The sequence below is a fragment of the Colobus angolensis genome, unplaced genomic scaffold (assembly GCF_000951035.1).
Source record: "Colobus angolensis palliatus isolate OR3802 unplaced genomic scaffold, Cang.pa_1.0 Scaffold78, whole genome shotgun sequence".
Taxonomy (NCBI): Eukaryota; Metazoa; Chordata; class Mammalia; order Primates; family Cercopithecidae; genus Colobus; species Colobus angolensis.
In genome coordinates, this window is record NW_012121598.1 from 3660630 (window position 1) to 3687138 (window position 26509).

At 38.1% G+C, this 26509-nt stretch overlaps 1 protein-coding gene across 1 annotated transcript in view; it reads right to left on the reverse strand.

Annotated features, from left to right (window-relative positions):
- Positions 1–26509, reverse strand: part of FBN1 (fibrillin 1) — a 207649-nt gene that overhangs the window by 121999 nt on the left and 59141 nt on the right. The window contains exons 6-7 of the mRNA XM_011928574.1: positions 7270–7467; positions 3791–3916 (exon numbers count right to left, since the gene is read on the reverse strand). Of these exons, the coding sequence (XP_011783964.1) occupies positions 3791–3916; positions 7270–7467 (324 nt within the window). The remainder of the gene's footprint in view (positions 1–3790; positions 3917–7269; positions 7468–26509) is intronic.

Below are 26509 nucleotides of genomic sequence, written 5' to 3' on the forward strand. Positions count from 1 at the left end.
TTCCAGTCACACTGACTATTTTATAGTCACACCACGTACGCCAGCTTTTATTCATGCTGCATCCGCTGTCTGGTAACAACTTAAATATGGAGTCTGAATTCTGGAACTGGAAAGAACCCCCACATCGCATCTTGTTCAACCTCCTCATTTGGAAGTTGAAGTAACTCAGAGATGGTAATTGACTTATCTAAAATCACACAAAGGATTAGGGATTTGACCAGAGGGCATCAAGGATGGGGGCTAGGCCTGCCTTATTTCCAGGGCTCTTTCACCTTCACCACAGAGATGTTTTTTTCAACTAATTGTATACAGAGAGCCAGTTACCTTGAACAGTAAAAGTCTAGGGCCTGCAACCAGCTGAAGAGGATGGAGCTCCATCTGTGGTACTGGGTTAAGCCACCCCAGGAATTCTCCTTAGCTCCTGAGAGGATAAGAGCCTCTAACAGTAAGTAGCCATGAGATAAATATGCCATTATTTTGGAAAGGGGAAGTCCTGAGGTTTTTGGCTCACATATTATGGAGTGCATGGATTTAAACGCTACATTTTTAAAAAGGTCCTGTGCATCATGCAGTGCTATTATAATTGCTAAAGGCTGGGCTGACGATAATCTAAATCCCAAAATATTAGTGGTTAATTAGGAATCCAACAGACTTCTTCCAGAAATAAAACTTAATCCCTTAATTACACTCTTTATTTCTTAATTTCCTCTCATAGTAACCTATGCAAATATGGACTTGGTTTCCAAAGAAAAAGGTTCATGTGTTCTTTCAGCACGCATACTCTACAGTCATCGGAAAGATCAACAAAGGAAGGCGGGCATGAACTCTGTTTCCTTTTTTCTCAAATCACAGCTATAAATCTCAATCTTTTCCTTCTTAAATGTATGAAAAGTTAATAATTGTTATTTAAATCCCTTCAGCTTGTTAATTTACATTTCAAAATGTTCTCCAATTATATGTATTTATAAAACACTTTTTCATAACTTTTTTTTTTTTTAGTTTTTGGAAAGAGGGACATTTTAGGAAGGAAGTGAGAATTCTGCAAAAGGAAGATCTCATGGAAAGCAACTCGAATAATGGCATTCTCAGATCTGAGAGAGTGAGGGTTAGCATCTTGTGAATTTGCTAAAGTCAATTTGATGGAATTGGTTTTTTTTCTTGAAAAAATTCTATAGAAAGTACTCGATTCCACCTCCCTCCAAGTCAAAAGGAAGATAACTTTAAAAAGCCACTCAAAGCAATGGCAAAGGTACCAGGACATTTTCACAAGGGCACAGAACCCCATGGTTATACTGATCATCTTTCCAGGGTACATATTCAGTGATTACGGACCAGACTTCCTGGGTTCCCTCTACTGACCATCGAGACACCAGTTGATGTCCAGAGTTATGCCATTTCCACAGTGAGACACTGTAACTGGAAAGGAGCAAGGACGTGGAAGAAGTGAACCCAGCTTGCCAAGAGCTCTCAGGGGACTTCCTGATCACTTTCCCACCAGAGCAAGACAAGTCAACCCTGCTCACACCAGTCTCCAGGCCAGAGAATGTATAGTACTAACAGGACATTCTCTTCTAGTATCAATTTTGCATTGATATTAGAATGAAAAGAAGGAAAAAACCATTATCTACATTTAATGTAACAGCAGATGGCAAAGGAAAAAAAAATCTAGTCAAACTAGTCTGTTTTTATCTTGCCACTGACTTTCACATGTAGCTGGAAAATTTTTGTGTGTGTGGAAAAGGATTAAGTAATACTCAGACTGAATTTTTGGTCCACTGGATACACCACCATAATAGGTTTCTTAGCATCAATAAAAAGATTCGAATGATTTTTCTTTCAGTCTGAGCATTAAATTAGAATCTTCTGTCTAGTCCACATCCATAAACCATTACTGTTAATTGACTTGTCTGAGTAAAAAGCAAGAGACAAAATCAATTCTAGTTCAGGCTGGAAGCCATCATAATTTCAGAAAACAAAACACAGACTGGACAAGTCATAAGGCCTATATTCCCCTCAATCTTGAAACTGATTATATATTCTGAAGCTGAATATATTAAACCGAGAAAGCCTAAAAGGTAAAACACAACCTATCATTGATGTGGGTTTTGCATGTGATCAACTTTAATGGCCTGTTAATGTCATATGTGTGTGTGTGTGTGTGTGTGTGTGTATATAAATGTGCATATATATGTGTGTGTATATGTGTGTGTGTGTGTGTGTATGTATATATATGGTCTGAAAATCTATTCCAGAATAGTAACTTTCATCTAGGAAAGAAGACAATGTAATATGGCTCAGCAAGCACCAGAGTGTGAATTAAAGAGGTAAATTTGAGCAGTCTTGTCTGAATGGCCTCGGACAGAGCACTTAATACACCCAAGACACCATTCCTTAATATATAATGTAGAGTGTGGAACCAGCTGAGTTCTTTGCCCCTTTCAGTGTCAACGTTCTCGGCTTCAACTTTAGATCTACAGTACAACTTCTAAAATATATTGGTCTATCGAGAGTCAACTTTATTGTTCTTTGAAACTTAAAATTTTTTTTAAGAAGCCTTTAGAAAAAACCATTTTTTTACAACTACCCCGAAAAACTATGTATAACATGTTCAAGAATGCAATAACAATTATAAATTCAATGATGATTTATAACCTAAAAACAACTCCAACTCATAAAGATAGTTCTATCAGAGTTACATTCTTCAGTTTCAGGGCAAGTAGACATTAAATGTCTTACATGTAATTTATGAATTGCACCTTAAATTTAAAGCTGTCTTTTGCTTGTCTGATATACAGTGGCAACCGACAAGGTTAATTATCCAGCCCAGACAAATAACTTAGAACGTACTCACTGCTAGAGTCTAGGGGCATAAATACAACAGCATCTGTTTTCAATAAAAATACATCCATCTAAATGAAACCTCAAGGTGGGGTGAGTTGAGAATGAAAGAAAAAGTTTTCTCTTCTGATCCTGATGAGAGATGTAGCCCTGAGAATGCTGTTACACTATTGTCAGACATTACTATATGTAAGTCACATGTACTCATCAAAGAAACGAGAGTCCAATGCTGCCTACATATTTTCTAGATGCTCCTCTCTCACGAAGAAATTATGACTGTAACTGGAAGTCAGGCCTCATTTCAGCAAATAGCAGTAGCAGTAGTGGTGAATATAAACATATCCTCTCTATATATATTTGCAGAAGTTCAATCTATAAACTAAACGCAAATATAAAAATTATCTCAAATTACTCTTCTGTTTGACTAACATTAAAAGCTTTTCATTTGATAGGCAATTATCATCCCCTAGAAAAGACAATCATGAACATATACTAGGAGCATAAATATAAGGGTTGATTGATCAATCCTGCCCCCCCCCCACACAAAATCAAACATATCTTTAAACTCGAAAAACTTCAGAAGATATATTATTCTGAATGATATCTAATGACCAAATTTAAATTCATGTCTCTACAACTATGCAAAAACATGTGTCTTGAACATTTTAAACCAAACGTTGGTTCAAAAATATTTCATGTTTTTAATACTTAATTTGATTCAGATGGACCTCTTGTTTTGGGTCTATAAAAGTAGAAAAAGCTGCAGGGTTTTTCTGGTCCAATAGCACAAAAGCATATTATTACTGTTAAAAATATTACATCTACACATTCATGGGGATAACAAATACAGAAAGATTTTGGAATAATTTGCAAACAAGCTTGTTTCTAATGTTGAGTTTTGCCTGCCCCCACTACACCCCTCACAACAACTGCAAAGCATAAGATTTCTTACCTTCACATTTTTGTGACACTTCATTAAATTTGTGTCCAGCAGGGCATTTACACTCAAAAGACCCAACAGTATTAATGCAATTTCCTCCCTGACAGAGCCCGGGGATGGCCTGGCATTCGTCCACATCTGTCAGATTGCAGAAGACAGAGAGAAAAAAAAACTCATATAAAATTCATTGCAGAATACAATGTGATAATTTGTCCACAATTATGTTACCATATTTATATCGGTGGTTATTTGTCCCTCACAGTATTTGGAATATGACTAGGGAAACTATTTCTCACAACTGCATTATGTAAAACGCATCTCTGGGTTAATAATGTTCCATAAGAAGTCACAAGCATTTTTTGTTTCCCCACCTTCCATGTTTCCTAATGTAGAGGACAGTGTACTAACTTTTGTGGGTTTTATCACATATGCAGCAAAGTAGAAAGATATGTTTAAAAGGCCATTATTCACGGCCTCGTTTTTATCTCCAGATTGGTAGTAATAATCAGAGTTATTCAAAAAATCTTGCAAATCAAAATGCAATACATTTCTACAATGAAACTATCTTTAAGAGTTGTACTGAATGATTTAGTTAAAACGGAATTTATTGAAGGTCACTCAGACTACATGAGACAGCTAATGTTTTTGCACAAATGAAGTGGAAGAAATGTTCACTTCACATTCTGGAGAAGTGCCTTGCACAGTAAAAATTAAACAACTCAGAAAATTAGGCCAACAAGTGAGAGGGATCGCTAGATGAGCATGCAGTTTCAGCTGCTGACTTACCTTGCTGGCAGAGTGGCTGCCAGAAGGCACCTTTGTAAAGGTCAGTGAGATCATGTCTTTCCCCAGCTCAACGTGCAAGTCCATACTACGTCCTAGGAAGTTCTACATGATTCGTCTGCTCTTTTACCCATTTTTCCACCCTCCTATCTCTCCCACCACACTGGATTCCTCAAATATGCCACTTGCCACAGAGCTTTGTAATGGCTGCCCCTCTGCCTGGAATATTCTTCCTCCAGAGAGCTGCATGGCCCACAATGTCTCGTTCTCCAGGTCTCTGCCCCAATGCAACTTTAGCCACGAGCCCTTCCCTTGACAGTCCAACAGCAACACCTGGCTCCTGGCTCTAATCATCCTTCCTTCCCTGTTTATTTTTTTTCCACAGGACTAACCACCCACTGACCTAATACGTGTCTGTTTTGTTTAATAAATTGATTGTCTTCAATATAAGCTTCCAGAAAGCAGGGACTTTGTCCATTTTCTTCACTGCTATATAACCAGCACCTAAGGACTAACTTGGGTTCTTACGTGTAAGCCCAAATAGTAACCTTCCAGGAGCAAAATTAATCATCTCATGCTCACCACATTCTGTTATAAAGGTTATAAAATAACCTGTACATTCTCTCCATCTCTTTGTTCATAACAGAGAAAAGTCTGATTTAATAAAGAATCCCCAAGTAAACAGTCTAATGTATTCCTTTTGAAACCTGGAAGCCTAATGTGTTCTTTAGCTTCACTCTTCATTGAGTAAAGTAAAAAAGGGATTGCTGTTTATAAGATCTCAACCTGTGTTCTTGAGAAAAGTTGGCATGCAGTAAAAGGGACATTAAAGAAACAACAATTTAGTTTATTATAAAAGTATCACGTACTGTTTTAAATGAAATGTCTTAACCCACAAATAAATGATTATATGTGGAAAATCATTAGATTACGTTTTCCAGTCAATTTCAGTTTTGTCTTAGACCAGAATTTTCCATTCGCTTGACATGTTGAATGTATTTTTAAAAATATTTTTGAAAATCAAGATTTTTACATATGGGCAGAACTAGCTGTCTTGTTGATCATGATTTTTGGCCAACAGAAAATACAGACGAGGCAATTCTCCACTGACTGTACACAGCCCCTCACGTCTGACCCAACGACTGGAAACACCAGCAAGGAGCGAGAGCCACAACCTGGTGGCAGAATCTCTTAGAAACAACAAGAGCAACAACCACCACCACCACCAAAGATGAAGAATTTGACTCTCAAACTGGCAATATAACTGCCATTGTGATTCAATGGGTTTTCAAAACTTTTCTTATAAAAATCCTTTTTTTTTTCTTGGACATTGAATAGCAGAGTTAGGAAGAAACAGGAAGCAAATGCTGGAAAGATCCAGATTTATGAAACAAATAGCAAAGCTAAAGAGAAGGCAGTTCATGCTCCCCACCCCGCCCCCACCAATTCCGTTAGCACCCCAACCTCTGACAATGGCTCACTGATGGGCAGCTGAGGCACTTAAAAGTCTAGCTCTCTGGTCACTGTCAATGAGTTCATGGGTATTAGCTAACCTTGTAATCCCAAGACCAACAAATTCTTCAAAACTCACTGGGACTTTCTAAAAATGAGAAAAATAAGAAGGCACCAATAAAAACCTAAACTTTTAATTTTATAAACTACTACAATCCATCCCTTGATAATTCTAGAGTTTCAAGGTGACTTATTTCTTCTCTTGACATTCAGAGGGATACATTTAAGGGTATCCAAAGGAGCTGTATGTTGTACACGGGAGCTGGAGGCCAGGAATGACAACATCAGAAGTGGAATTTATTGAAGTGGAATGTAATGGAGACCCACAAAACTGTGTGACTAAGCTCAAGTTCTGTTTTATTGCATATTACCCTTAGAATTAATATATAAAACAAAGCCAAAGCATTATCTATTTGCCTCAGAAAAGCATATCCTGAATTTTCTGAAAATATTGCAACTTGCTATAAAAAGTCCTGAGGCAGTCTAAAGGAAACAGATAGAGCCTGAGAGTTTTCAATCCCATCAGTTCAGTGTGGAGCTGCCTCTGTTCACTTCCTCCTGTTTCCTGCCAGACGTCCAGACAATAAAAGAATTTGTACAGCTGGAAGAACAGGAGTAAAAGCCAAAAACAGAGTAAGGGCTTCTACAGGAGGCAGGAGAAGCAGCTAGCAGGCGACATCTGGGGATATTTAAAACTGTGAAACAAATCCTAATTTATTTCGGACTTGTAAAAAAATGCATAATGTAGCGTGCAAATGTTGAGAGAAACAGTTTTCTTCAGGTCAATTAAGCACAACCCATGAGAGAGAGGAACTCTAACAGTTTCAAATGAAGAAAAAAAATTAAGAAAAACATAAACTACCTTGTTCACAAACCTTGCTTTGTGTTTCTAGACAGCACTGCCATAATGCACAGCATTGCTGTAAACAGAATCACACCACCCCTGGAGTCAGAGGTACATGCAAACACCTCTGGGGTCAGAAAGGGGGAACGGTTGGCAAGAAAACATCCAGTAAGACTTCAGCTGCTCTCTTGAGAGCCACGTTCCTAATGCCTTAGTTGGATATCATGCAGTCAGCGAAATTGTGAAGTTATGTAGCTGACACTACTTTTCCATTCTCTTCAACTTCATTGGAGAATGGCCCTCCAGAGCAAATAAGATTAATCCATTAATAATTCCATCAGCCCGGGTTTACCTTGACAAGCTCCCGTGCGGATATTTGGAATGAAGCCACGGCGGCAGGGGTGAGGCTGGGCAGGACACATCTCACAGGGGTGGCCCCAGGCTCGGCCGACTGTGGCACAGCAGAGCGTTTTTGTGCAGACAATCCCGCTGAGTTGTCCCTGGCACATCTGGTTGCTGATCACAGTAAAACATGGGCCTGTCCTGTAATCTGAAAATAAAGAATAAGAATCTGATGAAAATCCAGAAAAGCAGGAACCATCATGCAGAGGAACAGCTGCGCTCCATCTTGCTTGGCTCCGAATTGAGAAATGAATTTCAGGGACAGAATGATGCATCACTGCCTCTGTGTAAGGCCTTGGATAGACCATTCTACTTCTGAACCCGATTTCCTAACCTACAAAACAGGGATGAAAACATCAGTTCTTACCCACTTTGAAAACGGCATTGTGAGCACCAGATGAGCTAATGGAAAACTCTTTACAACTGTGAATTGCTGTACAAATGTAACATGGTAATATTATTATCCACTCATTACTTAAGAAAACATAATGGTGCCTGCACTGAATCAGCTCCAATGCCTGATACAGATGCTTCAGTGACTAAAAGAGGCCAAATCCCTGCCCTCACAGAGCTTCCAGTCTATTGTTATTTAGGGCTGAGAAAGCAAAGAATTTTGAAGCTTGCAGTGAGGCAAGTCATGGCACCTTCTTCCTGGAAGTTCCTTCAACAAAAGAAATGGTTATCTGTTTCTTTTGAGTTGGGGTCATCTTGTTTGAAATACGAAACAAGCAAACTAACAAATGAGGATTTAAAATTTTGCCCATGCAAAACACATTAGGTATTTAACATAAAGGGTGAGGACACTCGTCTGAAATAATTGTAACCTCTAGGCAAAAGGACCATCTGAAAGCAAAACAGGGATGAGCTAAGACCATAAGAGAATTTGCAGTCAGAGCAGTCTACCACCAGTTATAAGATCTGCCTCTTGTTTTTCTTTTTTTTTTTCCCTACAGAGAGACAGCCAACAACAAACAAGAAAGATAAAGACGTAGTGAGCACAGAGGACCAAAGCCAGGTTGTCCTCACAGGTTGTCCCCTTGTGAGAGAAATCAGGGCCATAATACCCATTTCTGTGGTTCTACAATGACCTTGACAGACAAGGGAGGCTGGGCTGGGGTCGGACTCATGGGCTTCTATCCACTACCCAACATTTGCATGCTTCCAGGTCATTTTCAGAAGCGTTTAGGTGGAGTGATTCCTGTGAGTCTAAAAATGGACTCAGTGACCCCAGTAGGTTCCTTTCACCTGTGAATGCAACCGTTTTATGAAAATCACTGGCTGTGCTAATGAAACTACTGGGATGCTTTCATTGTTTTCTTCTTTCTTTAAGTAACTCATAGGACACAGCAGACATGCTATTTACTAAGGAAAAAAGGACAACTTTTCATTACAATACCAACAAGAGTGAACATTCTGGATCGTAACAATGTTTTGGCAATAGCCGAATTTTATCTGCTGGCATCCCTCTATCCTGTGTATTCTCCTTGCTTTCTTTTTCTTGCATCTCCACTCCAACCCCTCCCTTGGAATTTCAACTCCATCTGCTCCCCATCACTACATGCTCTTCCTCCCTCTCCTCTGCTATCTGCAGTGAACCACCTCTGTTCAATGGTGTTGCAGAAACAGCACTGCTCTGACGCCCATGTTGTAAGATCAACCTTCTGAAGAATTCCAAAAACAAAATTCCATGCCAGTCATATACATAAAGAAGACTACCATATCCAAGCTATGGCAGCACTGGAGAGACAGACAGGATGGTCCAAATGCTGAGTCCCCAGCTCCCCAGCTCCCTCCCTCCATACCAGCGTTATGTCCCACTCACAGGATGCAAGATAATTTTAGATTTTAGTAGGCATATATTAATTTTAATGTGTATTATGAAACAGCATAAATATATCAGACTCATGATTTCACAGTTATGTCTGCTATGAGGATGATGAATTGAAAAACCTTTTAATTCAATTTTTTAAAAATATTAAATACTAGTACAGGTGATATGCAAACAGGCCAAAAATTGTGTGGGTGACATCTACATGCAACCAGACTCACCATTCCAAAAGACAAGCCTGAGACCTTTGTGTCCCTCTTCTCTGTGTGACCTGGCCCCACCCACCTTTCCAGCCCTTTCTCCTGACACTTGGTTTATCATGTGTCTTTTTTTTTTTTACTTTGTTTATGCATTTATTACCCTACTGTTTTTTTAGTTTTATGTAGTCAGGCTCTAGGTATACTTTAATATTTTACATTGTATGCTGTATTTATTCAAAACCTGCTATCTTCTTCCAGAGATACTGAATTCAAACAAAAATATAAACAAATATTAAATACTGAGTATTAAATACTGAGCTGTCTCAGTCCTCATTTCATTCTTTTGATGAAAAAAAGTCACTCAGCACTGCAGTAATTTGTAACAAAATCTCTTTAAAATGCAGTGGACATTTTAAAACTATGTGGACGAAGTGATATACCAAAGTCATCTTTATTTTTTTGGTTCAATTCTCCCAAATAATACCTATAGGGATTTAATAAATACATCTTTGCTATTTGGTCTTTCTTTTCTATTTCAATATTTTATTATGTATTTTAATTCAAAATTAAGTAGTTACTTTACACAACTGAGAAAAGGCAGTAGCATATAAATAAATGTAATTACACCTAAAGAAACCCTTGATAACATATTGATTATATTATCGTACATAAGATTTTGTGTGTATGCATGTGTGTGTTTTATTTTTAATCATAAAATAAGGATTATACTAAAAATATACTTCTGAATCTTGCTGAATTTTCTTCACTTAACATTGCCAAAGCTTTTCCCCATGTAATAAACACCATTCCACAATATGATTTTAATTGCTGCATAATTTTCCATCAAGTTATAACAGAATGTGTTTGGTCATTTTCTTACTGTCTATCATTTAAATTGCCTATAATTCTTCATTATTACACATAGCATTCAGTATACATTACAATGAATCCTTTTCAGGATAAAAACAGCCATCAAGATTTTTATGACTATATATATCCTACATCTGAGACTAGAAACATCACAGCCGTATAATCTTTTATTAAAAAAAAAAAACTTTCTATGTTAGGTAACAAGAAAGAGAATTTAGGCTTGTTACTTTCTGTTAATTTACTGAGACAAGTGCAAATGCTTTAATCAAACAGATTCATGTTAGCTTGCCATATTCAATCATTTTTAAAAAGCATAATGCAACATGAATTTTAATTTATAATCCTCTCTTCAACACTGGTGGGATTTGTTTTTCCACCTCCTCTTGCCAAGATACTCTATGGAATTATCTTATATATGAGGATTGCCAGGGTTCAGGATAGATACAAATATGGCGTTTTGTGAGTGACACCAGCAAAATCCAGGCACTCTACAAAATGCTAACACAAATCTGATTCAGTTCTGTCTGACACTGATTCATAACTTCAGATGTGAATTCCTCATTAGAGGATCTTCATTTAAAAAAAAAAAAAAAACTTTAAGACTTTTCCAGGGTCAGTAACTTATTATTCTTATTTCAATACGAAATACATAGAATCAAGATGGTAGCTGTTAATTCTGACAACATATATTAGGTATTCCAACAGTCCACAGGGATCCAATTTATTAAGTATACTAGATATTTGGCGAATACTTTAAGTACGTAGAATAGAATCTATGGACTTAGCACATTTCTGTGCTAGATACTTATCACTATTGACAAAGTTATTTCGGAAACAAATTAGAACTGGCTTATTTGACAGTACAGATTAGCAAGTGGATATGAATGTATTTGTAGATCCATATTTTAAACAAAAATTGCTGATTGCAGAGGGAGAGGCATAATCTGGATGAAATAAAATTGGATCTAAAAATGTCTTGGAAGGTAAATGCTGTATTAACATGGTTTTCAAATGTCATTCCGATTTGGCGGCATGTGCTTTTCGTCCTGTACTTCATTTAGATTGCCAAGGTTATGCCATTTTTAGTCCAATACTCCAACCGCAGAAAGAAATCTGCCCACACTCCCAATTCCTTACTAATAATCCAATTATTTACAATTATTCCCATAGCACTTACATGATATTAAGCTAAATTTACATACTCTTTTTTTTTTTTTTTTTTCAGATAGTCTCAGCATTAGACAGGGAGTGTGCTTAACTCAAAGCTTGTGTAATGTCTGACTCATTCCTGGCTTCAGTGTAAATCATTATTCCTAATGCAACTAAAATATAGTATTAGAAATGCTTTCTATTTGCAAATTGCTCTACAATCACTTCCTTATAAGACCTTCATGAACTAGGGGAACAGGCCAAATCATTCCAAAATTAAAGTGCGATTCTAATTGTTTTTAACTGGCTTACTCCAGTGTGGCTGCTTCATGGGAAATTTTGCATCTCCATGTTCCCATTCTGAGTGGTTAGCTCAAGGATTGCTCTCCAGTCCCATTAGATTTGGCCTCAAGGCTTGGGCTCTGACCAACATGTGTCTGCAGCCTCTGATCCTCAGCTCATGCCCAACTCTGCAGCTCAGAATGCTGTGGTCTACAGCATTATTTCACTTTCATTTGTAATCAGACTTCACCCTGAAGCAAATGCATCATTTACAGGGAAAGAATATTCTGTGGTACAATGAATTCTTGTCCCTCCTGCCCAGTCACTAAACCACAAACTGCAGGGAAGGCACAAGGATATAATTTTGGGCACTAGGCTCCAATTATTTTAAATCCTTCTTTTCATAAAAATGACAAACAAAAGAATGAGATATCAATTTATCCATGACATAGAGGGTCACAGCACACTTATTTCTCCCAGGTAGGTTGGCCTGGGAAACATTAGGCTCCTAATGTGTGGAATTTCAATACAACTTTCTGAGGAAGGAGTTCAGAGAATTTTTAGTCTAAGGAAAATTAAAGTTAAGAAGTTCCATTATCATAATCAGCCTCCTAACTGCTGTTACTTCTTCTTACTCCAATCATTCTTAACCTTAGGACATAACAGAATCACTTGGGGGAGCTTTTGCAAAATGCTGATGCTTGGGTCCTACCCTGTCCTCCTCTCCCAGTTTTCCCCATGGAACCCTATTTAGTAGAAGTGGCACAGGGCCCAGGCATATACGTCTTGCAAAAGCTCCCCAAGATGATTTTTGCCCTCTAGGACTCTAAGTTTTGTGTGTGTGTGTGTGTGTGTGTGTGTGTGTATTTTTTCTCTCTCTCTCTGTCTTTTCCTTTAATGAAGAGTGCTCATGTTCCAGGATTAATTGGAGATGTCTGCAAGATAACAACTACTTATCTGAAAGTCTAACCTTAGAAACATCAGACAGCCCATAAACTGGGATCACTGCCACTCAACATAACCTAGTATTTCTCAACTAGGACTGACATCCTAATCATGGCAAAATACTATTCATTTCCACAGTGCTGCACTGATTATGAGGCACTTTATTACATTCTTTACTAATTATATTATAGTTAATTATACTAACTACCAGCTCATCAAAGCAAACAACAAAGTCAAAATTTAGGAAGGCTGATTATCCACTACTGCAGTGTCCTAATAGTTAATAGAATTCCCATTTCCAGTCTCTTTCCTTCTAGTTTTACAAAGCACACTGATATACATGATCTCATGCCGCTGTCAGGAACTCCCACACCCAGCCCCTGCCCACTGCTGCAGCTTGTATCTGAGTGGAATTCCAGGGGGATTCTCCAATTGGGGCCCGAATACAAGGCCTATTTAGCATCAGTAACACCAAAAGTCAACTCTTAATTTATTCCAGAATTGCACTATCAGAGAGACCATTTGAAATTCTTCCGGGACTCCTGATTTTATAAAATATAAAGTAGTGCACAATATCTATCAAGTTTCTTGTCAAAAATAGTCAAGGCTTAATCTAATCAAACTTCCACACCAAACTTCTAGCTGAAAGGGAATATAGGGATAGAGGAACAAGGTAAATTGCACCACAAGGAAACAACCAGAAAGCTCAGAACGTGTGATATTTTCTAAGGCAATTGTTCAAAACTTTTCCAAAAGCAAATGACTTTCTCTTCACCAAAAGAAGTACAGAGATTATTTTAGATTAAAAATCATAATACTCAAAACTCAATTGGATACTGTTTCTAAAAGAGACAATTTCAGAAATCTTACGTGGACTACATATTACATGACATTTCAGAGTTGTTGTTTTTCTAGGTGTGATAATGGTATTGTGGTTATATGCAAGAATGTCCTTAGTGCTTAGAGGTGATGTGTCATGATGTATGCAACTTAACTTTCAAATAATTCAGCGACGTAAATAATAACAAATACATATTTCAAAATATACCTTGTATATTCTATATATATATACATCCAGATGTGTACATACACATAGAAAGCTATTATGTGTATAAAAGTGGGAACAGTTATTCAACGTAAGTGGAAAGTATGTGTGTATACTTTATATTATTCCTTCAACTTTAATGTAAGTTTGAAATTTTTTATAATAAAATTTCAGGGGAAAGAAATTCCTTTCACATCTACTTTTACTATGCAATGTTGCTTCTCCCATCTTATTCAAGCTACACGGCATTTTTAAAACGATGCAATAAGGTTTGAATATACTTTCCAATCCATGCATTTATATAAAATACTGCACACAAGATTACCTATTTAACATGGTCTATACAGTGTTATTAAAAGAATACAACCTGTTGGCAAAATTTACTAAAGTATATTATGCAAAATGTTTATCTTTAAGAAACTGCATCTGAGGTATGGCTTAATGGTTACTAAATGTTTTTAAAAGGCACTTTAGAAATAAACCATACAGGAAAAAAACAAAACTATTTCTACATTAGTATTTTCCCTGATTTTAATTTCTTTATTGCATAAGTGAAAAGTATTACCACTATGACTTAAATGTAAATATCATTCAAAACTGCAGAAACAAGGTGATTTGTTGTACACCTTTTAATCTAACATGTAGACTAAGCAATTCATCAAAATCCAGGCCATAGTTCTGTGGGACCCAATTATGTGTGGCAGCAGTTCAACTACAGCAAATTGTTACCACATTTTATTCTGTTCCATGATGAAGAAAGCAGTAAGAAATCTTGTTCAGAGTAAGAGAATATCTCATTTACCTGATATTATTTGTTCCTTTACTATAAATCCTGCAAGTCATTACTGACTTTCATCTTCCTGCGAAGTTATCTCTACTTTTACTAGAAAAAAAAAAAAAAAAAGACTGGGGGAATTGGTAAAGTCAAATCATGGTTTGGGTGACATATTTACCATCAAGATAATAAAATCATAGAGAACGCTTTCATTCTTAATGGGCTGCAAATTCCACTTTAAAGAACCAGTTGGCTCTGATTTATTCCCTTTTAAAACGGCTTGTATGAAATGCCACGTTAAACCAAACACTGCCGTTTGACCACAGAGCATCAGCTATTAAACAGCAAGACAAAAACAATAATATTATATAACAATTTATTTGTTCTTTTATATTTTTTCAAAGCCATGAAGCATAACATATTCTCTCCAATCCAAAAACAAGATTAACAGCCCAAGAGGAAAGGGCCTTAAGATTAAATATAAAAATTGTCAGGGGCAATATATTCTTAGTATATCATAAAAGTACCTTGTAATATTGTTTATTTTCCAAAATAAGTTCCACAAAAGATGAATTAAGTTCATGAAGAATCCTAATAGAATGTTTTATCATTAAATTATTATTAGAAATGAGATTTTCAGTAGCAGGTCAATTTCAACACTGAACATTGTGTATATGGAGGGTAAAGGCCTATGTTTGTAAAGAGACAATAAAAATAAATTGATTTAAAATATCAATCAATTGCAGTACACTAATATGAGGTACCCAGAGCAGTCAAATTCATAGACAGCAGTGCAATGATAGTTGCCAGGGATTTAGGGGAGGGAGGAATGGCGAGTTTTAGTTTGAGAACATGAAAAGGTTCTGGAGATGGATGGGGGTGACAGGTGCAAAACAATGTGAATGTGCTTAATGCCACCAAACTGTACACATAGAAATGGTTAAAATGGTAAATTTTATCTTATGTATATTTTGATACAATAAAAATAAATTTCTAGCTGACATGGTGGCTCATGCCTATAATCCCAGCACTTTGGGAGGCTGAGGCAGGTGTATTGCTTGAGCCCAGGAGTTCAAGACCAGCCTGGGCAATATGGCAAAACCCCATCTTTACAAAAAATACAAAAAAATGTAGCTGGGTGTGGTGGTGGGCACCTGTACTACCAGCTACTCAGGAGGTTGAGGCGTGAGGATCACTTACTGTAGTGAGCCGTGATCACACCACTGCTCTCAAGCCTGGGTAACAAAGTGACACCCTATATCAAAAAAAAAAAAAAAAAGAAAGAACAAGAAATTCTACAACACAAAATTAAATTAAACACTTTGACTTCAATGCTTTACAGTTGTAAAGGCCTACACTTCCCAACTATAAAATAGAATCATAGGTTTCCTTATGCATTCGACAAATATTTATTGAGCCACTACCCCATATCAGTGAGTAGCACAGCATAAAACCTCTGTTCACATGGAGTTTGCAATCTTGTGGAGGAGGTAGTGAATAAATAGATCAATATGTTATAATAATTTTAGATCTGAGGTTGAAATTTAGTTACAAATGAAAGAAGCATGCTGCTGTCATAGAGAATAATTGGGTACACCTCCCTTGGTAAAAGTTACCAGAAAAGACTTCTTTGAGGAGGTGACATTGAAACTGAGGCCTAAAGGATGAGCACAAGCCAGGTGTGCAACATCTAAGTGCTTTCTAAGTATAGGAGACAGCAAGAACAGTGGCTCTGGGATGGCAGATAGACTGGCTTCTCTAGGATTAAAAGAAAGCCGCTGTGACCAGAGCTTTGAGCGCAAAGGGGAAGGAGCATGCCATGAGGTTGGATCCTTTAGCAGGGGCTGGATTATGCAGAACATCTCAGAATATGATGAGGAGTCTGGATCTGGCTCAAAGCTCAATAAAAAGCCACTGAAAACACATGTGTTATTTGAGAAGTGTGCTCCTTCAAGGGCTCAGGAGTGGAAATGGAAAGGCTTTCAGGGAGGCTACTGGAGGATGTGAGGGGAAAGTTGGCGAGGGCTTGGCAAGGGTGGTGGCATAGAAAGGGTGGAAGGCCAGCAGGAAGGGGATGCCCTTGGGCCAAAGAACCAACAGCACGTGTGGATGGATCAGAAGGGAAGTGTGAGGGAAACAGAAAGGCTCCCGGGCTTCTGGCTTCCATCACTGAATAAATGGTCATTTGCTGAAATGGGGAAACTAGGGAAGATTAGGCTGTAAATACTAATAATCCATTAACAAGTTCTTCCCATTTTCACAATAAGGTACCTGGTGCAGAACAGGTGACTTGAATTAATGAGGCTGTCCATGAATAAAATGATATTATCTGTAAATCTTAATGCTATCAAAACAAACAAAAATAAAACCTGTGTATAATGTAATTATGCCCTGACTTGTGTGTTTTTGCTTTTTTATAAATTTCTTTTCCTCCCCTTCCTTTTTGTGAGCAAGCATTTACTCCTATCATATTCAGATATTTATGTATAAACATTACGGCTAAGATTCTTACTTCAAACACATTTGGTGAATTTTCACAGAAAACCAAGTATGAAGTACCCACGGCCCAGACCAACAATATGTGATGGAATCCTGGCGTGGTGGGTGGGATTTCCTCCAGAGGAACTCCACTGCCCCTTTCATAAATGACAGGGCATGGGAATCCAAGACCACTAGCATTAGCTGCCAGCCCTGAGTTCATTCTACAGGAAATGGAGACACACCACACTCACATTCCATGATAGCATCAATTCTGAGAGATCTGGTGGAAAACTTAAAGCAGAGACAAAAGTTCAGCCATTATTAACCACAGCTGAGAAATGCCTCCTATAAATATGAACTTTCTGTAATATCAAGACAGATAAACGGCAGGGAGATGGTTTTGATACATTGGTTGGCAAACGTTATTTCTAGAATTGGCTTTTTATCGAAGATCCGTGTGCTACTAGATATGTGGTATATAGGTTGTTTGTATATCTTCTCTCCTACACACACACACACACACACACACACACACACACACACACACACACACACAGTCATAGAAGCATACTAACATACTATCAAGGTGGCCCTCCTCTTCTCAGAACTTTTCTTTGGAAGAAAATGTCTGATGAATGAAAAATTCCTGAGACCGTTTCCAGCTCAGAGTCTGGCGCTGAACTCAGCTGAAGAAAGACAAGTTGGAAGAAAGTACAAGCATTACTCAGAACACGTGAGTGAACCGTGCAAAAGACAGGCATGGGAGCTGAGGGGGTGGGAGAGGCAGCAGCACCAAAACCCAATCATGTAGATTTAATTCATCAACAAAAGAAGATTCCTGACAAAAATCAGTACATGCTCAGATATCAAATACAACAGATGATTCATATTCTTAGACACCAAAGACTAAGGCGGCCGACCCTAGAATTGGGTTTTCACTATTATTTTATGGTCATTATTTTTCAGACCTGCTAAGTGGAGTGAGAACATGTCACTAATGGGACAATCATGGGGCCTCCTGGCAGCTCCACTGGAAACATACAGATTTTGATGTTCTGGGCCACTGGTGAGTGACAATTGTTTTATGGAATAGGCTAGCAATTATGCAAATATTCATCCTGCTCTTTGGAATTAACAGTTATTTCCTAGACACCCCAGGTACACATGATGTGAAGAGTTAAATCTTAATACTATCCTCTAGGCAGATAGGCCACTCTAGTTCTAGCTAAGTGTTGCCCAGTGGAGTCAGTGGGAGAATGGTATATGCTTTAGAAACTTCCATTCTATAAAACTAGAAAAAAGATTTAAAGTTGCTCCTGAGACGATAAGGTCTACAACTATTAAATCGTGTACTGTCTGAACACTGACAGGGCACTGTGTTACTCTGTTCCCTCTTACCACTTACTAGAGATTTACATCAGCTTGGCCAGACGCTGGGGTTTCATCTAAGGCAACTAGTTAGATACGTGCGGAAAGTGTATATGGTTAGAAAATAATAAGAGACAGCATTAAAGTGGTTTAAAATGCCCCAAGAGGGAAGCCAAACACCACAATTTTCTCCAACTGTGGAAGAAAAAACAACTTGAGCCAGATTGTAGCTCTCTGGATGTATTAACAGGTCTATGTTTTATTCCCTTGGATATTTACGAAGCATGTTAACAATAATTAAAACGGAATTTTCCAAACCTTTAAGGGTAAAAGTTAGGAATAGAATATCAATGACCTTGGAAAGTGTTATAACTTAATACACATCATATTCACCATCCTGGGATTTCACTACTGATATTCAAAATTCACAACTCCCACACGGAGCAAGCGTTCTTAGGAACTATGCTCATGCAAATACCTTCTATTCAAATGTATTTTCAAATTTCTGCAGTAGTTGTACAGCTAAAAGTTAGTGCTGCTGGTCTATGGGCATTCAGATTTCTCTAGTCAGGAATTCTTAACTTGAAGACCACAATCGGGACTCGGTAGGTCTAAAGGTGTCCCAAAACTATATGTAAATCACATGTACAAGTTCGATGAATCTGAACACAGTTAAGTGAGCAATCACATATTCTCTTCCAGAAATCTGGAATTGGGATTGAGGAGCACTGATGTTCACCTCTGCAGCTGGTTAGACCTCAGGTGACTTACCTTGGGAGCAGGGAGGTGGCATGTACATGACGCACAGAACAGTCCAAGAGTTGGAGAGAGCATTTGGTTTTTGCTTCCAGCCCTGGGTAAAGCTCTGCTACAGTACCTGTCCTTGGGTTTCTTATAACCTGGGATGTCCCAGGTTCCTTAAAGCAAATCCCCCCTTCTGCTTCAGCTAGTTCCATTACTTGCAACCAATGCACTTGGAGCCAATACAGTGCATTCATTTATACCTTTTTGGAAGAAGAACGCGTTCTTTCATCAAATTCTTAAAAGTGTCCATGGCTGAAATAACCCCCTGCACTATTTAAAAAGAAGTAACTAATAAGAATTTGGCATTACTTAGATAACTTACTCTGATTTACTGAGTTTTATATATTCATTCTCAAAGAAAAGCCAAAAACAAAACAAAACAAAACAAAACTCTCCTAGTTAGTGACACAAACACAGACAAAAACTACTCCAGCTCTCCCCTTCCTTTACTTGTAATTCCAAAGGGAGCCACAGAGAAACATAAACCTACATGAAAGTCATCACTGCCCTCTATAAATTGATAGCTAATTTTTAGTAACACATACTGTCCTGGTTAACTTTCCCCAAATGGCAGCAGGCATTTGTGGATGATGTTACCTCGCCCATTTAGGCAGAACACAGTGCAGGGCTAGAACCTAAAGACAATATGCCTAAAAGGGAGGAGGCCTGCACACCAGTCTCAGCTCAGCAACCAATTTGCTGTGCGTCTCGAGTTAGACACGTCACTCTCTGATGGCATTCAAGTGGTCAAATCATGAACCATTCAGACGCCCTCGTGGCCTTTCAGCTGGCCTGAGCCAGGATGGCTGCAGCCAGGCTGAGAACAGGTTGTTTCCATGGTGCAGGAAGGGCAGAGCGTGTAGAAAGACGTCTGACAGAAGCTTGTTTTGCCATTAGACTTGCTTCTCCCACACTTCTTATTTTGGGAAAGGGCATCACCACAGCCCACATCACAGGGCCACAGACCCAGGGCAGCAGGGATCACAGAGTCTCCCTCACATCCCTCAATCACCCGCAAACCTTGTCAAATTTACTACCTCAACGGCTTCTTTACTGCCCCTCCTCTGAAATCCAGTTGCCACTGCTTTACCCTGCTAGAGTGAACCTAACTTTGTTAGACCCTGACATGCTCTGTGAAATGCTCCCTACTTGGCTTCATCTGGTCTCTTCCCTAAATGCCTTCCCCCTCCATTGATACTGAGTGAACTGCAGTTCCTCAACTCACGGTTTGCTGTTTCTCCTCCACATGTCTTTGCAAATGCCATCTCCTCTACCTGGAATGCCTTTCCTCTCCCTGTTTTTCCACCAAATTTCTCCACTTGGAAGTCTCCCCTGACGACTTACTCCTTCCCTCCTCTGTGGCACTAACCAAACTCCATGGTAAACTCTGACTTATATGATTGTCTTTCATCAGATTGTGAGCCTTAAGGATATATATTTTGTCTCTTTAAACTTTGTATCTCCACGGCCTAGAATATCCCCCATGGGCCCATAACAAGCACTCAAATATTTATGAATGAATAAATAAAGGAGGATGCACAATGACGTATCTTTAAGTTAGTCTAAATCCTTAATCTTTTGAACTATTCATTCCCTTTGCTCAAGATATAATTAACTACTTATAATTCCGTGAATCCATCACGCTTGATTTGAATTCTGGAACGCTGATTATCAATGTGGCAGTGAACAAAGTTATCCTTTGAGTCAGTTTTCTCTGTTTCCCAGGGTTGTATGAGTAGTAAACGAGCATATAAAATACCTACCATAGTCCCTGGTTCTTCTATTTTTCCTCTCCTCCCACACATACCATGGGTACACATAACCAATATATCCTGCTATTCTTAAAAACAAATGACATAAATGACCCACAATCTGCAGGACACATCTTTTAATTCATTCTGAAGAGCTAAGAGATTTGTTCTAAGTTATCTCTACTCTCTTGCCTGGACTTCTGCTATAAACAATAGTTGAAATTTGCAATATAGAGCAAAGATAAAGGTGACATGCAGATCAAGTCCTAGCCTGGATTCATGAAGACCTTGTTCTTTTTTCTTTTTTTAACTTTTAGTTTAAGTTCCGGGGTACAAGTGCAGATTTGTTACATAGGTAAACTTGTGTCATAGGGGTTTGTTGTGCAGATTATTTCATCACCCAAGTATTAAGCCTAGTTCCCATTAGTTGTTTTCCCTAATCCTCTCCCTTCTCCCACCCTCCGCCCTCCAAAAGGCCCAGTGTGTGCTGTTCTCCTCTATGTGTCCATGTGTTCTCATCATTTAGTTTCCACTTATAAGTGAGAATATGTAGTATTTGGTTTCTGTTGCTGTGTTAGTTTGCTAAGGATAGTGGCTTCCAGCTCCATCCATGTCCTTGCAAAGGACATAATCTTGTTCCTTTTTATGGCTGTATAGTATTCCATGGTGTATATGTACCACATTTTCTTTTTCTGGTCTCACTGATGGACAGTTAGGTTGATTTCATTTCTTTGCTATTGTGAATAGTGCTGCAATGAGCATACACATGCATGTGTCTTCATAACAGAATGATTTATATTCTTTTGGGTATATACCCAGTAGTGGTATTGCTGGGTCAAACGGTATTTCTGTCATTAGGTCTTTGAGGAATCACCACACTGTCTTCCCCAATGGTTGAACTACTTACACTACCAATGACAGTGTATAAGTGTTCCTTTTTCTCCACAACCTCAGCAGCATCTGTTATTTTTTTACTTTTTAATAGTAGTCATTCTGACTGGTGTTAGATGGTATCTCATTGTGGTTTTGTAAAGCACAAAGAAAGAAGAACCTCAGTTCTCAATGACTTTTTTTTTTTTTTTTTTTTTTTTTTTTGAGATAGGGTCTCACTCTGCCACCCAAGCTAGAGTGCAGTGGTGGGATCACAGCTCACTATATCCTTGACCTCCAGGGTTCAAGCAATCCTCCCACCTCAGCCTCTCAAATAGGTGAGACTACAGGCACATGTCACCATGACTGGCTATTTTTTTAATTTTTTTGTTGAGATGGGGTCTCCCTATGTTGCCCAGGCTGGTCTTGAAGTCCTGGGCTCAAGCAATCCTCCCACCTCGGCCTCCCAAAGTGCAGGGATTATAGACATGAGCCACTGGACTGGCCTGATGACGTTTTTGAGCAGTGGAATCACCATTAGCTACCATATACCTCCAAATTCATTCCTGACATAAGAAAAATTAACCCCTATTTTTTTAAGCCACTAGGGTTCGGTTTTGTATCATTTGCATCCAAACTCATTTCCAACTGAGACAACAAGTCCACAAATTGTGTTGTCATTTGACATATATACGAGTGAATAATCCAAGCATAATATACTACATTTCTGGAATTTTTATGTAGCATGTATTTTAAAAATTAAGAGCAAAAAGATTGAGCAAAGTAGGTCAAGTGTATAAACAAATTTTACCCAAATACAAATGAGAATTCCAGATATTCCTTCCTAAGCTCATATTCCCCAAATCAACTTAATTTTCCTTCCTCGAAACCTAGTAAGATATCTAATGTTGGGATATGACTCGACTCTGATAATCTCCGTGAATCCACTGTTCTCTGATATACACATATTTTTCCAGTTAAATCAAAGAAATGGTCATATGCATTATTACCATCATAAGAGTTACTGCCAGTTCTCATTTGTAAAAGACATTCGATTTTTTAAAATAAGCTCACTAATACCTCTGTTAGATGACCCTCTTTATTCTATTTTTTAAATAATTGAGATATTTTGAATGTGATATGCCCTATATACCACTCTCAATTGAAAGTAAAGACCACCATCCCCTCACCTCACTTCCCAAATGTTACATATTTGATTGGTTACCATAACAATCATAAAAATATAAACAGAGTGGACACATGGAAATAATGGAATTCTGGAGTTATTCCCAAACAGTGGCCAATTTCAAACAATACATCAATAAGAATGGATTGAAAAGAAAGAAAATAACTATGTAAATGCCTAGGTAGGTTCCCGGGAGACACTGAAAGGTAAGTATTGCATTCACAGTGACATTATTCAACCTTTAAATAGGGTAACAGTACTGACACTTTATGCAAACACAGATGGCTTATGAAACAATAAAGATGAAGTCGCAGCTTTATAGTCTATTGTTTTGGCTCAGGGAAGGGGAGAAACAAGGGTAGTAAATGAACTTATATAATACTTCTCACTCTTTTCCCTCTACTCTGTGAGTGTGAGAGGAGCCATTTTTTTTTCCAGATGTTGTTGTTAATTTCAAAAGATTCATCCAGACCTTGGAAAGTCTTCTGATGACAAGTCTGATTTGAGAGAAATGTTGAGCCCTTTAATACAGGAAATTCCATAATTATGAGCTGGTTGTGCTTCAGTCGTTTATGTATAAGACGAGCATTGGAATCTCTTATTTTAGAATTGGAAGGAAACTTATAGAAGAAGAAAAAGAAAATGAGCATTTACGGAGCATGATGCTGGCTACAAGGGAGACGTGCTGTCTCACTTAATTCTCACAACAATTCTCTGAGGAAGACTTTTGCTTCATTTTATAAAGGAGGAAACTGAGGCTCAAAGTAAAGTTAATAAATTTGCCCAAGGTTATACAAACAGTAAGTGGCAGAATGAGAATTCAGCTTTTGGTGTTTCTGATTCTAAAAGCTGTGCTTCCCCACTACTTTGCCTTCCTCAACATGACGGTACAAGGTACACAAGGGTAAATCAAAACACAAAGCGGCGAAGTTATTTTCTCAATGTTAGAGAACAACTTAGCGGCGGATGGAACGAGAATCTGTATCTTTCAAATCCCAGATGAGGCCGTGTTGGTTACTTCACGCCTCCCCGTCGGCCGCATGTTTTGCCTTCCTGCTCCCCAGGATTAAATCACAGCAGTCGAGATGGAAGCAACATTCAAGTCAGTTTCAGGACCTTGTTCTCATACTCCCAAATCTTGATCTTAAAAAACCCCTCAGTGCAGTGCTGGAGTGTTGTTTGCAAGAAATGAAAATGATCCCAATTTTGTTTTTGTAAATATATTCACTGTAAACCATGATAACACAGAAGCAATGTTGGTGTCAGCTAAAAAATATATGTAATAAAATCTATGATAGAGGTTACCTCCCTGTGGAGAAGCAGGAAGGAGATGGTACGGGGAATCCCGAATGGGTATCAGTCGTATTTGAATGCTTAGGTCGGGCAGTTTTAATTTTTAAATTAGTTTTGTAACTAACACATACATGACATATATTCTATAAATGTGTCATGTAGTGAATTGAAACAGTATGATAAATAGAAAAGGTAAGCCATATACACACATACACATTATATCTGCAAACTGAAATGGAAGCGCCTTACATACCTATGTGACCACGGGCAAATTATTTACTTTCTGATCCACAGTTTTCTTAATTATAAATAGGGATGATAATAGGGTGTTTGCAAACATTATACAAGAGAAATATTTAAAATATTTAATTTCCTGTCTGATTGTACCTCTTTCTATTCCATACCAGTGATACTTTCAACAGAAAAAATCTTTATACCCAACATGCATCATTTGATTGGTTTCTTCAGTGTGAGACAGAATAAGCCATTATTTGTGCACTACGGAAATCAAAGGGCATGTTAAGATATTACGTAGTATGTTCTATCTAAACATGGCACGCAGTGATGATGTGTAAATCTCACATACTGTTCCTTCACATCTTGTTCCTTTCCTTGTCCCTTTCCTGTGTTTCCTTCTTGATCCAAGGCTAAACTGTCCCAGCCCTGAAAATCTGTGCTCAGTTAAAAGCTGTCATGTTAATCCCAGCTGCTCATTATCGAGGACTGTGCACAACCCCCTTTCGCCCAGCATGAGCTTCTAACGCTCTGATTCACCTCTGCAGACTCACCCCACCCCATGTCTATAAACACAGCAGAAATCTGTGAAGACTATTTGGTATTGTCTGTATTACCCAAGAACATGTCTGGTTGTCTAACCCCTGACCCTGCCTTCAAAAGCCTTCTTATCCTTCAAGACCAAACTTAAACACTGCATTTTGGGAAAAGCCTGTCTAGCTTCATATATCAAAATGAACATCTTCATCTTCTGAGTTCCCATGGTGTACTGCTGTACACTGACTATTTGCCAGTCATACCATCTGGCCATGGTCCAGAGAGAAGCATATAGGTTATAACCTACCGAATGGTAGGTTCCCTAAGAGGAGAGAGTCTTGTTTATCTCTGAACTCTTATCTTCTATCCCCAACTTCCTGGAATAGAAGACACTCAATATATCTTTTTTAAACCAAACTGTTAACTAGGTATAAAAATTGTTCTTGCTTCCTCTGGGCCACACAATTACACACATTCCTTAGATGAGCTCATGTGAAGTTAATTAGACAAGTTAATTAATTCTCTAACTCAGCAGGTTATCAGAACTGAATGTACCCAACTCATCTAAATGCAAAGATAATAAACAGGCTTTTGCCTTTTACATTTCTAAAGGGAGTTTCTGAAAGAAACTTTTCACTAGCTCTATAACTCTAATGTCTCCCAAATAGAAGACTCCATGTTAAAAGGCTTTTCCAAAGTAGTAATATACCTAACCTCCACAAATACCTTTTATCTCAAAGACAATTTTTCTCTACACCATCCCAGGGAAAAAATGCAACATCTATGATTTTAATTTTTTACCCTCATAGATCACATCCATGCACAACTCAACTACTTAATGGGGTAAGGCTGTAGGTAAGTGCAACAAACCTCACTAACCTCAAAGGTTAGTGTGACTCTCTACATCACTGGAATCCTGGTAAAGTTTTGGAAGAGCCTTCATGACTCACCTTCAATTTCCATCCACTCCCAGGATGAAACCACCACAAAATAGTGGCTGGAAAGAAGGATTTAAAATCAAGCTTCAACCATGGCAGATTCAAAATCCAGCCAATGCCAGCCAAATATGAGCTCGAAAGTGTCCATAAGAAGAGGCTAAGGTTTACACAACAATCCTCTTTGATGAGTTAAGTACAAGTGAATCAGAACCATATGGGTTAAATTCCCCTTGAAATACCAATGGATTTAGAACTAAGTGGAAAAGTGCTTGGCACAGCATAAATTCCAGGCATCTGAAATGCAGTTAGAAATCATTTTCTTTGAAACCTAACAAAAAGAGTTCCCCGAGATCTCCTGCACAAAATGCCAGGTATTCTTATAGCAATGACAGTTACTCCTCATAGCGAAGATAGTGCCAGAGTTGAGTTCAGGCTGTGGGCACAGAAGGTTCTGACCTAAATTCCAACCCTGCCCATTATTAGCCCTGTGTCATTGTTTAATCTCAGAAAGCCTCAATCCTCTCATGTGTCAAGTGGAGATAATTTAAGGTTGTTAAGATTTTGGTGAAATATTATATGTGAAATACCTGTAATTGTCTCAAGTGTATATATATATATAATTTTTTTTTTTTTT